This window comes from Schistocerca gregaria, chromosome 9, assembly GCF_023897955.1.
Source record: "Schistocerca gregaria isolate iqSchGreg1 chromosome 9, iqSchGreg1.2, whole genome shotgun sequence".
NCBI lineage: Eukaryota > Metazoa > Arthropoda > Insecta > Orthoptera > Acrididae > Schistocerca > Schistocerca gregaria.
The window spans coordinates 159,886,644-159,901,366 of record NC_064928.1 but is presented as its reverse complement, the minus strand read 5'-3'; the positions used below and the strand labels follow the sequence as shown (position 1 = coordinate 159,901,366).

The window sequence follows — 14,723 nt, the reverse complement described above, 5'->3', positions numbered from 1 at the left end:
AATCACTCAGTTACTTTCAGTGGTCTCTATACTATGGAGATCACTGGTTGCTTTCAAAGATTGCCTCTATGTAGCGTATGTATGACTCAAGCCGACGATTGGAATCGGACACTAGTACTGACCCAATATTTTTACTAAAAAAGCGTACCTATATGCATCTAATAATAGGTAAAAGTATTGAAAACTACAGATACCGTAATAATTTGAATATAAAATACGATTTTTAAAAATTTATGCCTGCACGATTACTTTCAAATATCCTTGAGAATCTATTTTTTCCCCGAAAACGCCATTGCAAAGAGTATAGTGTAAGTAAAAAAAATATACTTCACGTAAACTCCTGCAAAGTTTTGAAAGTGGAGTACACTTGACCGATTCTCTTTACATTAATATGTATTTAAGAAATAAAATAAAGTAAAAATTTACTCGTAAATAAAGAAAAATCATTGTCGTGATACTGCGCGCTGTCCTTTTATATTTGTTACAGTGAACAATGATAAAACGGTGGTTCTGCTTGAGCAGTACCAAGAAGTCATTTTGCGCCAACTTGGTGTACAATGGGGGTAACTTTGTACCATTTTTTGTATATATTGGACACAAAATGAATTACAAATCGCAACAGACATTGTAACATTTTACATCTGCAGTTATGAGTGCTTGGAAAAATGAAAATGTAAACTAACTATGCCCCATTACAGTAATTTTGATGCTAGTACAAAGTTAAGCTTACAAAAACAAACAAAAAACTCTACATCGAACGCAATTAAAGGGTAATCACAAGCCTTTTTAAGAGCTTCTGGTAAGTTGGAAGGACAACTGGAATACTAAACAGAAACCGCAGAGGAAGTAAAACTTTTACTTGTAGTACGGTACAAAATAGTGGAATTAGATGGAGCAGAACTGGTCAGTAGTACAAAAATACCCTGCTCGTAAAAAGTTATCCTAGTCACTTTATCGCCAAAAAAGGTTTCCTCACCGTGCGATTTTTTAACATCCCCAGGAAACTGTACCATGCGACAGAATTGTCTGTGACCGTACGTAGGCGTCAATGCCTTGTAAAATAATTCGACATTCCGTATCGGTAACCGTGATAGGGGCAAAACGCTTTATGCACTGATTAGTTTCTAATGCAAAACGTATGAGAGACTACAACAAATGAGAGCGCAAAACGTGGGAACCTTTCACTGTAGAAATGTCACTTATGTAATACGTGCAATAAACTAGGATGTCTGAATTTAAACTTTGACGATTAGATGATATAATTTTAACTACGTATACTCTGTAGCTTGTAGTTACTATGGCAACAAGCCAAAGATCACATCTCAACTGACGCTACTGCATTGCCAACCACGAAGTACTGAATGAAGTTTCTTCCGTTGATTACTAGAAAAGTTTGCACAAATAGCCTTCTAAATTTCTATGAATGGTAATACGTGACCCTCATATTCTCGTACATCAGCTGAAATCATCATTACCGTACTAGGGAAATTGATTTCAACTAAAAGTTATTCATTGGAATAGTGTTAATACAAAATGGAAAAGATAATTATACCCGCACTGTCCCTTCAAATATAAAAGACCGCACGACCTTGATGGAAATACTTTAACTTCGGTTGAAATTGTTATACGTTTGAAGAAATTAAGACAGAAAGAAACGTATACGCCGGCTTGTCAGAGTTATTCGATGTAAAGCTCCAAGTACAAATAGATGCTTGTATACTGTGTTTTGTAGTAGTTTTATAGAATGGGTAACTGTCGCTGCGTGGATGTGAGATTCAGATGAATGTAACTACAGCTCTTGTAACTAGCGATATTTTGTAACTAGAATTTGTAATAAATTAGGAAATGGTATATATTGATTTAAATAGCATGTGATTTGAGGTATTCCCCGTAAAGATGGCAAGTAGCCAAAGTCATTTACCGGGGCTTGAAGGAAGGACGGTGCTACTGATTTTGTGTGTGAGTACATCAGTGAGACGAGCAGCTTTATTATTGCTTGTCATATATATAGCTGTTGTAAGTGAATACTACCTTTGTCTCTGGGATTGAGTCACGCCTCAACAGGAGAATGTTAAAATAGTTGTCACCACAAATTTAATTTAAAACACTTAGTTGTATTTTATAATTTTATTACAAAGTTTTTTACAACCGTCATTCAGTTATTATGTTAGACATACTCATGTTTGCAGGAACACCCGTTAGGATTTATTTGATCTAGCATTTTCTGTACTTTGTGGGCTACTGAAAGACGTGACATACTACAAGAACAAAATGAGTCAGGGAGCAGGAGATGCCATTCCTCGCATCTTATTAAAAGGTACGTTGTAATCTTGGGCAATATATTGTAATCTTCAACGATATGTTGTCAGTTTCTCCTTGGTGAAACTTACGTATTTACGCCGCCCCCTCTCCCCCTAAATCTCTGTTGTGGTAACTGACTGATCTGTAGCGTACCGACGTCTAGGTTTGGTTCTAAGTTGACGAAGCCAACGAATGTGAAACCGGAAAATCTGATAATGGTAACAGATTGTCAGACATCAAAGTCTAATGTTTACGTCCCCGCCATATTGATTATTTTTTTTATGGGGGGGTTGTATGCTGGGGGTGGGAGTGCTATCACTTGTCATTCTGATGACAGACAACTTATACTGCTTATCGTTGCAAATACGGTTCATTCGAGCTTAAGTTATTACTTCAGTACAGAGTGAAAGACGATTAATTCTCCACAATAGTGGAAAAAATAATTGTAAAACTCAATAATAGCAGTGTGAAATTGAAATGTAGGCCTACTCCTAAAATTGTTATGAAACAGGTTTGTTTTCAGTGCGTGGTTGTATGTCTCAGCAATAACCTATAAGAAAATATGTGTAATAGTGAGTTGTGACCATCCTCTGCCAACAAAATACCTTAACTGTGCAGTGTCAGTACATATATTTTGGTAGTGTAACACATTGCTTCCCCCACCTTTTGTCCCCACTTACTTGGTGCAAAAATACCATTAAACTGCAATTGAAACAGTAAGTTCCGTTTCTTATAACTAATTTTAATCGACAGTTCTGTATGATACTTTTTCACAGCATGTAAAAAAAAACAGAAGTAAAATGCATTTGTTACCTGATGTAGGTATTCCAGTTATTGAAATTTTGAATGTTTTGTTGTTATAAGCTGATCTATGAAATGTTCAATTTTTTTTTCAAACATCTTTCCTTTATCCCTTTTTGTTCCTAAACTCTGTGAGCTGAAAAGCAAATGTATAACTCGTTTTAAAGCTAAAGATAATGTGGAAAACTTTTAGGTAAGAGCATCAAGTTTAATGTAACAGTAACATGTTATGCTATTCCTCTACATGTGAAGTGTTGGAAATGGTAGTAGTGCTTGGACTGCAGCAGTCTAATGTTGAGATTTGTTTTTAAATGGCACCATTCACATTGTTAACTTTACCAGATTTATATCAATGTGAGATTGAAAAAGTCTGCAGAAAATCACATCATACTTAACAGCTGGCCTTAATAGGATGCCATGGTTGTCATGTCAGCTATTATTCTTACTGCTCTGTTGCTATATGCCATGTCTCTGTGTTGTTTACTATACCAGTGGCAATTTGAAGATAACCTATCCCTCGTCCCGTCCGCCCCCTTTCCCTGAGAAGAGAAGCAACTAGTAGTTCTGAAAGCTGGCGAAGTGTGACAGGATTGATCTTGTTTTCTAGATTCATAAGGAATCTGATGAGTAGGGTGAGCAGCAGTCTGGCATTGTTTGCTAGTTATGATGTAGAAGTACAGGAATGTCACAGTTTTTGTGACTGGTAGAATACAAGACAACTAAAATAGAATTTCTATTTGGTGCGATCAGTGAAAGATGTAAATGTTTGTTACTGAAGGTGGGCAGGAACAATAATTTTGCACAGTTTGTCCTGTGTGACACCATGACATCATTTGATTATACAGGTGTAATGTTGCAAAGCAGTGTGAAAGGAAACGAGCGCATATGGTTGGTTGAGGAAGGTGGATGGGTGACTTAGGTTTGTGGGAAATCGTAGGAAAGTGTAGCTCATCTATAAAACAGTGTAACCCATGCACTAGTACTGCTAATGTGTTTGGTATCCCTACCAGCTCAAATTAATTAGACCAATTTAAAGGCATGTTGCTAGATTTGTTACCACTAAGTTTGATCAACACACAAGTATTGTGAAAATGCTTCATGAACTCATATGGGAATATCTGGAGGGAAGATATTATTTTTGCAAAACATTATTGAGAAACTTTAGAACGGACAGTTTCCAACAAACTGTGGAACAGTTATTGCCACCAGTGTACACCTCACATAATGACCATGATGACAAGATAAGATATAGCCAGTTGTTTTTTCCTCACTCCATTTGTGATTGTAACACAAAAGGCAATGAAAATGTGTGTTACTGGTTAACCTCCCTGCCAAGCACCTTATGGTGACTTGTGGAGTATCTACATAGATGTAGTGTCACGTATTCATTGTGTGTCTACAGGGAGTTGTAAATATCTCACCTTCTGGAAATAAGTACTAGGCAGCAAATGTCCCATAATTTGACAGTTTTCTTGAATAAATTTCTTTTAATAAAAAAGAAATTATTATTTACAAAGACTGGGACACACAATGTTTTGATAAAAATGTTTCTGTCCTTCATACAGTCTTAACTCGCATCATGATTTATTTATTCATTCATTCTTTGATCACTGTTTAGAGGAACATTATATGCATCAGAATAGGTTGATACTTGCAGGTACAGGGTAAATAACAAGTTGAGCGCATGTATTATTTTACAACTGACCTGCACATACATGTAACGTACAATAGTTAATGAAAACATAGGCTAAACAAAAACTTTAATACTAATATAATTTAGTATATATAGGCAACATATTTCAATTTCTACTGCAATCATAGGGTATGGTTCAAACATAAAAAAATTTTAATGTTTACTTTTAATTGACACAGTATACGTTAGCTCAGTACTTAGAATGTTGCTTTAATTCTGCAAATTCTTTCTAATATTCCTTAACATCTCCCTTCCCCCCCCCCCCCCCCCCCCCCCCCCCCCAATGAACCACGGACCTTGTCGTTGGTGGGGAGGCTTGCGTGCCTCAGCGATACAGATAGCTATACCGTAGGTGCAACCACAACGGAGGGATATCTGTTGAGAGGCCAGACAAACGTGTGGTTCCTGAAGAGGGGCAGCAGCCTTTTCAGTCGTTGCAAGGGCAACAGTCTGGATGAGTGACTGATCTGGCCTTGTAACAATAACCAAAACGGCACTTGCTGTGCTGGTACTGCGAATGGCTGAAAGCAAGGGGAAACTACGGCCGTAATTTTTCCTGAGGGCATGCAGCTTTACTGTATGATTAAATGATGATGGCGTCCTCTTGGGTAAAATATTCCGGAGGTAAAATAGCCCCCCATTTGGATCTCCGGGCAGGGACTAATCAAGAGGATGCCGTTATCAGGAGAAAGAAAACTGGCGTTCTACGGATCGGAGCGTGGAATGTCAGATCCCTTAATCGGGCAGGTAGGTTAGAAAATTTAAAAAGGGAAATGGATAGGTTAAAGTTAGATATAGTGGGAATTAGTGAATTTCGGTGGCAGGAGGAACAAGACTTCTGGTCAGGTGACTACAGGGTTATAAACACAAAATCAAATAGGGGTAATGCAGGAGTAGGTTTAATAATGAATAGGAAAAAAGGAATGTGGGTAAGCTACTACAAACAGCATAGTGAACGCATTATTGTGGCCAAGATAGATACGAAGCCCACACCTACTACAGTAGTACAAGTTTATATGCCAACTAGCTCTGCAGATGATGAAGAAATTGAAGAAATGTATGATGAGATAAAAGAAATTATTCAGGTAGTGAAGGGAGATGAAAATTTAATAGTCATGGGTGACTGGAATTTGAGTGTAGGAAAAGGGAGAGAAGGAAACGTAGTAGGTGAATATGGATTGGGGCTAAGAAATGAAAGAGGAAGCCGCCTGGTAGAATTTTGTACAGAGGACAACTTAATCATAGCTAACACTTGGTTTCAGAATCGTGAAAGGAGGTTGTATACATGGAAGAACCCTGGATATACTCACAGGTTTCAGATAGATTATATAATGGTAAGACAGAGATTTAGGAACCAGGTTTTAAATTGTAAGACATTTCCAGGGGCATATGTGGACTCTGACCACAATCTATTGGTTATGAACTGTAGATTAAAACTGAAAAAACTGCAAAAAGGTGGGAATTTAGGGAGATGGGACCTGGATAAACTGAAAGAACCAGAGGTTGTACAGAGTTTCAGGGAGAGCATAAGGGAACAATTGACAGAAATGTGGGAAAGAATTACAGTAGAAGAAGAATGGGTAGCTTTGAGGGATGAAGTAGTGAAGGCAGCAGAGGATCAAGTAGGTAAAAAGACTAGGGCTAGTAGAAATCCTTGGGTAACAGAAGAAATATTGAATTTAATTGATGAAAGGAGAAAATAAAAAATGCAGTAAATGAAGCAGGCAAAAAGGAATACAAACGTCTCAAAAATGAGATCGACAGGAAGTGCAAAATGGCTAAGCAGGGTTGGTTAGAGGACAAATGTAAGGATGTAGAGGCTCACCTCACTAGGGGTAAGATAGATACTGCCTACAGGAAAATTAAAGTTACCTTTGGAGAGAAGAGAACCACGTGTATGAATATCAAGAGCTCAGATGGAAACCCAGACCTAAGCAAAGAAGGGAAAGCAGATAGGTGGAAGGAGTATATAGAGGGTCTATACAAGGGCGATGCACTTGAGGACAATATTATGGAAATGGAAGAGGATGTAGATGAGGACGAAATGGGAGATAAGATAATGCATGAAGAGTTTGACAGAGCATTGAAAGACCTGAGTCGAAACAAGGCCCCCGGAGTAGACAACATTCCATTGGAACTACTGACGGCCTTGGAGAGAGCCATCATGGCAAAACTCTACCAGCTGGTGAGCAAGATGTATGAGACAGGTGAAATACCCTCAGACTTCAAGAAGAATATAATAATTCCAATCCCAAAGAAAGCAGGTGTTGACAGATTTGAAAATTACCGAACAATCAGTTTAATGAGCCACAGCTGCAAAATACTAACTCTAATTCTTTACAGACGATGGAAAAACCAGTAGAAGCTGACCTCAGGGAAGATCAGTTTGGATTCCGTAGAAATACTGGAACACGTGAGGCAATACTGACCTTACGACTTATCTTAGAAGAAAGATTAAGGAAAGGCAAACCTACGTTTCTAGCATTTGTAGACTTAGAGAAAGCTTTTGACAATGTTGACTGGAATACTCTCTTTCAAATTCTAAAGGTGGCATGGGTAAAATACAGGGAGCGAAAGGCTGTTTACAATTTGTACAGAAACCAGATGGCAGTTATAAGAGTCGAGGGACACAGAAGGGAAGCAGTGGTTGGGAAGGGAGTGAGACAGGATTGTAGCCTCTCCCCGATGTTATTCAATCTGTATATTGAGCAAGCAGTGAAGGAAACAAAATAAAAATTCAGAGTAGGTATTAAAATCCATGGAGAAGAAATAAAAACTTTGAGGTTTGCTGATGACATTGTAATTCTGTCAGAGACAGCAAAGGACTTGGAAGAGCAGTTGAACGGAATGGACAGTGTCTTGAAGGGAGGGTATAAGAAGAACATCAACAAAAGCAAAACGAGGATAATGGAATGTAGTCTAAATCAGTCGGGTGATGCTGAGGGAAGTAGATTAGGAAATGAGACACTTAAAGTAGTAAAGGAGTTTTGCTATTTGGGGAGCAAAATAACTGATGATGGTCGAAGAAGAGAGGATATAAAACGTAGACTGGCAATGGCAAGGAAAGCGTTTCTGAAGAAGAGAAATTTGTTAACATCGAGTATAGATTTATGTATCAGGAAGTCATCTCTGAAAGTATTTGTATGGCGTGTAGCCATGTATGGAAGTGAAACATGGACGATAAATAGTTTGGACAAGAAGAGAATAGAAGCATTTGAAATCTGTTATTTTGTTTAAATCTTAATCATAGCTGTTTTATCCAAAGTGCAAATGTTTGTATGATGAATATAAAAAATGTATATCTTGTACGTAATATATCCACAGAGGGAGACCAAGAGATGAATACACTAAGCAGTTTCAGAAGGATGTAGGTTGCAGTAGGTACTGGGAGATGAAGAAGCTTGCACAGGATAGAGTAGCATGGAGAGCTGCATCAAACCAGTCTTAGGACTGAAGACAACGACAACAACAACAACAACAACAACATTCCTTAACACTACTCCAGCATGCCGTTTTTAAGCACCCTCTTACTTTTATTTTTAAAAGTGGTTGGGAAATCTTAAATTTTGTAAATTGCTTGATAGTTGTGTAACAAGATCTTTCCTTTAGTAGAATCTTTGTCAGCCATTTAGAGTGGGGTACTGTTGATGTGATAGACATCTTTGGCTCTTGTGCTGTAATTGTTTAGCCCTCTGTTTAACATTGGGCTAAATTTTAAGATCTATGATAGTTTCAAATATACAGGTGGGGTACTTTCAAAAATCTTTTATTCCTTGAATTTCATTTTACAGTACTCACTTGATGATTCTTCTCTTCCCCCCCCCCCTCCTTCTCCCCCCTACCCCTCCAGTAGTCTGTTAATATGCATATTTGCTACTGTACCCCCGTATTATTATTGCTATTATATAGTGCAATAAATGAGAATGACTTAGTCCATAATGTGTTTAATAGTGTATCTACATCAACTGGGTGGGGCATTTTCTTCATTAAAATATGTTACTGCTTATTTTTGAGCAAATCTTTTCTAGATAATTTTCCCAAGTCGTAAATCTGTCCATTGTCGATCCCAGAAACCTTTTGCTGTCGGCTTCTGTAAGCAGTGTGCCCTAAGTCTTACATTTAGTTTCTCTCCATTTGTTATTCTCATTGCAAGTATTTCCAATTAAGGTGGATGTTTTATAAAATATAGATTCACTTACTGAGCTACACTTAAGAGAGGTGTTTCATCTACATACATGATTACATTTTCTTTTACTGCTGTATCATTCACATGTAATATGAACATTAGTGGACTAATTACTGAGCCTGGTGCTACACAATACTTCACCAATTGAAAATGAAATTTTAATGTTTACATTATACCAATGAAAATAATCAATTTTTGGAAATACAGTATAAATGGATGGATAAAAAATGAAAACATTAAGTGAGTGACAGCAGTGCGTGCACCTCCTCCTCCCCCCCCCCCCCCCCCCCATACACACAAAAATATCTGTGCAGTTTATCTAACATATTAATAGAAACATTCTGCAAACTTTCTACTGTTCTTTCAAAGCTCTTCGATCATACGTAGGTACCTGATGCTATCAACTTAGAGATGTGACACACACACACACACACACACACACACACACACACACACACACACACGCACACACGCGCGACTGCAGTCTGAGACAACTTCCTAGATGTTGACTTCCGCCTCAGAGATGGCTACCTCAGTACCTACACCCATAGCAAACCTACTGACCATCAGCAATAGCCAACCTCGACTTAAACAGTTGTCACCTGTTCCATACCAAGAAGTCCCTTCCATACAGCGTAGCCACCTGTAGTCGTCACATCTGCAGTGACAAGCAGTCCCTCTCAAAATATACTGAGAGTCTCACAGAAGCCTTCACAGACCCTAATTATCCTCCCAATCTTGTACAATAACAAATCTCCCATGCCTTATCTTTCCAGTCTCTCACCACCTCCCAGTCCCACTGTCTGGCCACAGAGGAGCATTCCCCCCAGTACTGGAGCAACTGAATTACATTCTCCACCAGGGTATCAACTACCTGTCATCATGCGTTGAAATGAGAAATGTTCTGCCCACTATCCTTCCCAGCCTCCAACAGTGGTATTCCGACATCAACCGAACCTACACAATATACTCGTCCACCCCTATACAAATCGTGCTTCCAACCCCTTACCTCATGGCTCATAGCCCTGTAATAGACCTAGATGCAAGACCTGTCCCATACATCCTCCCACCACGAATGTGTGATTAATGCATTGGCAATATTTTACAGACTTTGTACCAAGGATATCTGGAAATTAGCTCACGAACTGGCTACAATAAAGAATATACCAATTCCGTCGACTTGCGTAGATAACCGTACTGCTGGTCCCAACTGGTTTTGAGTATTCATGAAGAGGAATCTGCAGTTGTTTATGCAGTCGCCTCAAGCCACAAGTCTCTCTCGAGCAACGAGTTTTAATTCGACAAATTTGAATGCTTTTTTTGGCAACCTAGCAAAGGTTATGAAAAGATAAAAGTTCAAGCCCATAGAGATCTGGATTACGGACAAGACAGGTATCACCACTGTCCAGAAACGAACAAAGATTGTTGCTGAACAGGGAATAAAGCAGGTAGGAGCCATAACTTTGTTCAAAAGGGGCATCCTCGTCACAGTTGCTATTGCTATCAGTGCTCAGAGAAGCAGTACTTCTCTCTTTCTATTCCCTTGCTTAAGGTATTGTATTGTGGCCATTTTGTTTGAGATGGTTGCTTTGGAGCAGGAAATAGGAGTATTTTGGATGCAGGAAGAAAAATTTTTGGCGTTCTTGCACCACTTTGAAATATTTGGTAAACCAACTCCTGAGCACTAATGTTTGCTGCTTCTTGACAATCGCGAATCTCTTAAATCAATCAGAAGCCTGAATATTTGTGTAATGTGCTTGCTTCCCTTGCAGCAGGCCCTGGTTCAATTCCCGACCAGGTTGGAGAGTGTTTCCGCTCGTGGACTGGGTGTTGTGTTGTCCTCATTTCATCCTCGTACCAGCACGTGAGTCGCCCAGTGTGGCATCGACTGAAATAAGATTCACACTCGGCGGCTGAACTTCACCGATGGGGTCTCCCGGCCAGCAGTGCCATACGCTAATTTCATTTCTTACGTTGTCATTCCCATCACACTGGATGCAGCAACTAGACCATTCATTTTATGGCCCTTTTAAAAATATGGTCAATGCTGTTGCTGAGGGCTGGATCGGAATTGTCCAAGAAAGACCATGTCAGTTTGACATCCCTTCAATTGTAAAGGAAACACTTCCACTTGCTGTAACTCCCAAAAACATTGCAGTAGGCTATCACTGCTCAGCCATAGTACCATTCAATAGGAGTGTGTTCTCTGAAATTGATTTTGGCCCATCTGCTGTCACTGACTGCGCAGCACCACAAACTTCTGATAGTGAAAAGCAAACTCTGTCCTTGGCAGAGCCGTTAGTGATTTTTCACTTGACCGTCTGAAATTTTGAACATATTTAATGATGATCCAGCAGCAAGACACGAGAAATCATTTCCAGGTGTCGCAGCCTGCAACGCAGGGCCTAGAGATTTTACAGTCATCTCCTTCAATTTGCTTAGCCTTTTCACCTGAAGCTATTCGTCTGTTCCCAAAAACAGGCCTGAGGCAACACATGAGAAGAGGGAGGCAGGAGAGAGGGTCTGCAATTTTGACAGATACTCCAGAGAAATTGGCTTTAGAACGAGAGGTAAGAGCCTGTTCGCAGACAAAGAAAGTGAAGAAGTAGCTAAATTTAAAAAGCAGCAGGCCAAGAGCACAACAGTAGAAGTAACCTAAAGAAATATAATTGGAAGATGAAGATAACTAATGCATTTTATGTCTTGAACCTTACCACCCCAGCTGTTCCAAAATGAACTGGGAGTGTTGGGAATGTAAGGATTGGTCTCATTTTGCTTGTACCAAAGAGGAGGATATGTATTTGTGTCACAACTGCAGATCTTAAAAGGACTTAATATATGCATTACTCTTCTGTGTCATTGACTCACAAATATTTAATCATATCACCTGGAGTCATACAGTATTATTAACAATTATTTCAGTTAATTTGAAAATTGCAAATATAACAGAAGTTTTATGTTTTTCTGCCATTTATTGATCTTTGTTTAATGTTCTGTCATGGAAATTTACTGGTAACATTTTCCCAGTCTGTCAGTTGACTGTTAACAGCACAAGTGAATGTCGCCTACGAACTCATACTAGGTATTGATGTTTATGAGCTTGTCAACCATGCAATGGCTCAACTGTATAAACTAAACACAGGTATAAACAAGCACTATCATTGTGCAACTTAGTGACAAACACAATAGCCTTGCTTCCTGGTGATTGTGACAGTGTTTCACTTTTGACTCGCAGACACTAGACAGTATGCCTATTGTGTTTGTCACTTTGAACTGCACAAAGCACAGTACTTGTCTATAGTTACAATTTTTTACTCATGTTACACGTACAAGTTTGATGCTGACAGTCCCTTGGGTGGCTAACAGAGAATTGACAGTAGCCTCTTAACTTGCACATTGCTGTGTGTATTTTGATCTTAAAGTGACCGAGAATACTTGAAACTAGCTATAAAATTTCCTATGTTTAATGTTGGCTAATAAACATTTTACAAAAAGTCAATATTTGTTGATTATAGGTCTCGTGAAACTTGCCACTGCTGTTTTTTTTTTTTAATATATATATAACCTTCCTATCCAAAATTAGCAGGCACAACTGATGATGGTCGAAGTAGAGAGGATATAAAATGTAGACTGGCAATGGCAAGGAAAGCGTTTCTGAAGAAGAGAAATTTGTTAACATCGAATATAGATTTATGTATCAGGAAGTCGTTTCTGAAAGTATTTGTTTGGAGTGTAGCCATGTATGGAAGTGAAACATGGACGATAACTAGTTTGGACAAGAAGAGAATAGAAGCTTTCGAAATGTGGTGCTACAGAAGAATACTGAAGATAAGGTGGATAGATCACGTATCTAATGAGGAGGTATTGAATAGGATTGGGGAGAAGAGAAGTTTGTGGCACAACTTGACTAGAAGAAGGGATCGGTTGGTAGGACATGTTTTGAGGCATCAAGGGATCACAAATTTAGCATTGGAGGGCAGCGTGGAGGGTAAAAATCGTAGAGGGAGACCGAGAGATGAGTACACTAAGCAGATTCAGAAGGATGTAGGTTGCAGTAGGTACTGGGAGATGAAGCAGCTTGCGCAGAATAGAGTAGCATGGAGAGCTGCATCAAACCAGTCTCAGGACTGAAGACAACAACAACAACAACAATGTCTTTAGCCCTATTTTGATTCATTATGCCAGCCGGAGTGGCCGTGCGGTTCTAGGCGCTACACTCTGGAGCCGGGTGACCGCTGTGGTCGCAGTTTTGAATCCTGCCTTGGGCATGGATGTGTGTAATGTCCTTAGGTTAGTTAGGTTTAATTAGTTCTAAGTTCTAGATGACTGATGCACTCAGAAGTTAAGTTGCATAGTGCTCAGAGCCATTTCAACCATTTTATTCGTTATGGGTTGTGATATTTTTTCCAGTGGTATTCACAAACCTGCTGTTTTGCACCACCAAGCTGTCTCCACCAGCCTAGATTCAGGCATGTACAGCAAGTGCTGTTACAAGCTATTTTTGTGATCAATTATAGGAAGAATTAAAAGTAATGACTCGGCCAACAGTTTAGGCATTGCAAAATTGATAAGCTCATAAAAGTCTACATCTATATCCTGCACATCACTGTACAGTGTGTGGAGGGGTGTACTTTTGATAGCACTGTACACCTTCCCCTTTCCTGTTCCATTTGTGAGTGGTATGAAGGAACAATGTTGACAAATTCTCCATACAAGTTCCAATTTCTGATTTTTTCCCAGAGTAGTTATTTTGTATGAGGTTTGTGGAAGGAAATTGCTCAGCTCTTCTTGGAACATACACATTCAGAATTTTGACAGTAATCCAACTATATATTTATTCTGCTAAGGTACCATACGGTGCATAGTGGAGGGTAGCCTGTACTACTACTACTACTGCTGCTGCTCATTCTCTTTCCTGTTCCATTTGCAAATGGATTGAGCAAATTGTCTGTATGCTTCTGTATGAGACCTTGTTTTCAGAGTCCTTGCACAAGATATATGTTGGTGGAAGTATAATCATTCTACAAACTGTCACAAATGTCAGTTCTCCAAATTTTTTTAAAAAGTGTTTCGTGAAAAGTGCTTCTCCTTCCCTTCAGGGATTATCATATTCTCATTTGAGTTAATGGAGTATTCCTTAACACTTGCATGTTGGTCGGCCTACCAGTAGCAAATCTATCAGCATATCTCTGAATGCTTCAGTGTCTTCATTTAATTCCACATGGTGGAGATCCCAAACACTTGAGTGGTGTTCATCTGTTCTGTATGCAGCCTCCTATAAACGTGGGCATGCAGAAAAGTAATTCCTCCAAATTTCTTATCTTTTTAGTATCAATTAAGGTACTCACGTCGTGTATTACTTGGTCAACTTTACTCCTTCGCTGACAAGAGCTGCAACCCTCTGCCACTTGAAAGCTCTGAATTGTAGTGTGTAATATGACCAGGTGTAACCTAAATAGGTTGGAGCATGAGAAACAGCTTACTGTAATTGGAAGCAGGAAATCTGAGAGTTCATCCACACATGGCGCACATTCTTTGAGCATGACAATGCCGGACCACGTAAGAGTGCTGCGACACCTGCAACAGTCCAACGCCTTGGGTTTATTGTCATCTATCATCCCGACTTGACCCCATCTGATGTTCATCTGTTTCCAAAACTTAAGGAACACTTTCGAGGACCTCAATTTGATAATGATGAAGTGGTGTAAGTAGTGATGAGATTGTGGCTCCACCAACGAAGTG

The 14,723-nt window shown here is 39.2% G+C and overlaps 1 protein-coding gene across 4 annotated transcripts in view; it reads left to right on the top strand.

The window, feature by feature from the left end:
* The first annotated feature begins 1,379 nt into the window (after window positions 1–1,379).
* LOC126292176 (speckle targeted PIP5K1A-regulated poly(A) polymerase-like) overlaps window positions 1,380–14,723 on the top strand; it is a 102,786-nt gene continuing 89,442 nt past the window's right edge. For 2 of the 4 annotated variants that reach the window (XR_007552031.1, XM_049986016.1), the window contains exons 1-2: window positions 1,576–1,959; window positions 2,190–2,317. Coding sequence is in view for 1 of the 4 variants with exons in the window: in XM_049986016.1 (XP_049841973.1) it covers window positions 2,272–2,317 (46 nt within the window). In the remaining 3 variants the exon portion in view is untranslated. Of the gene's footprint in view, window positions 2,017–2,189; window positions 2,318–14,723 lie in introns of all 4 variants that reach the window. The other 2 variants (XR_007552029.1, XR_007552030.1) reach the window with 2 other exon arrangements.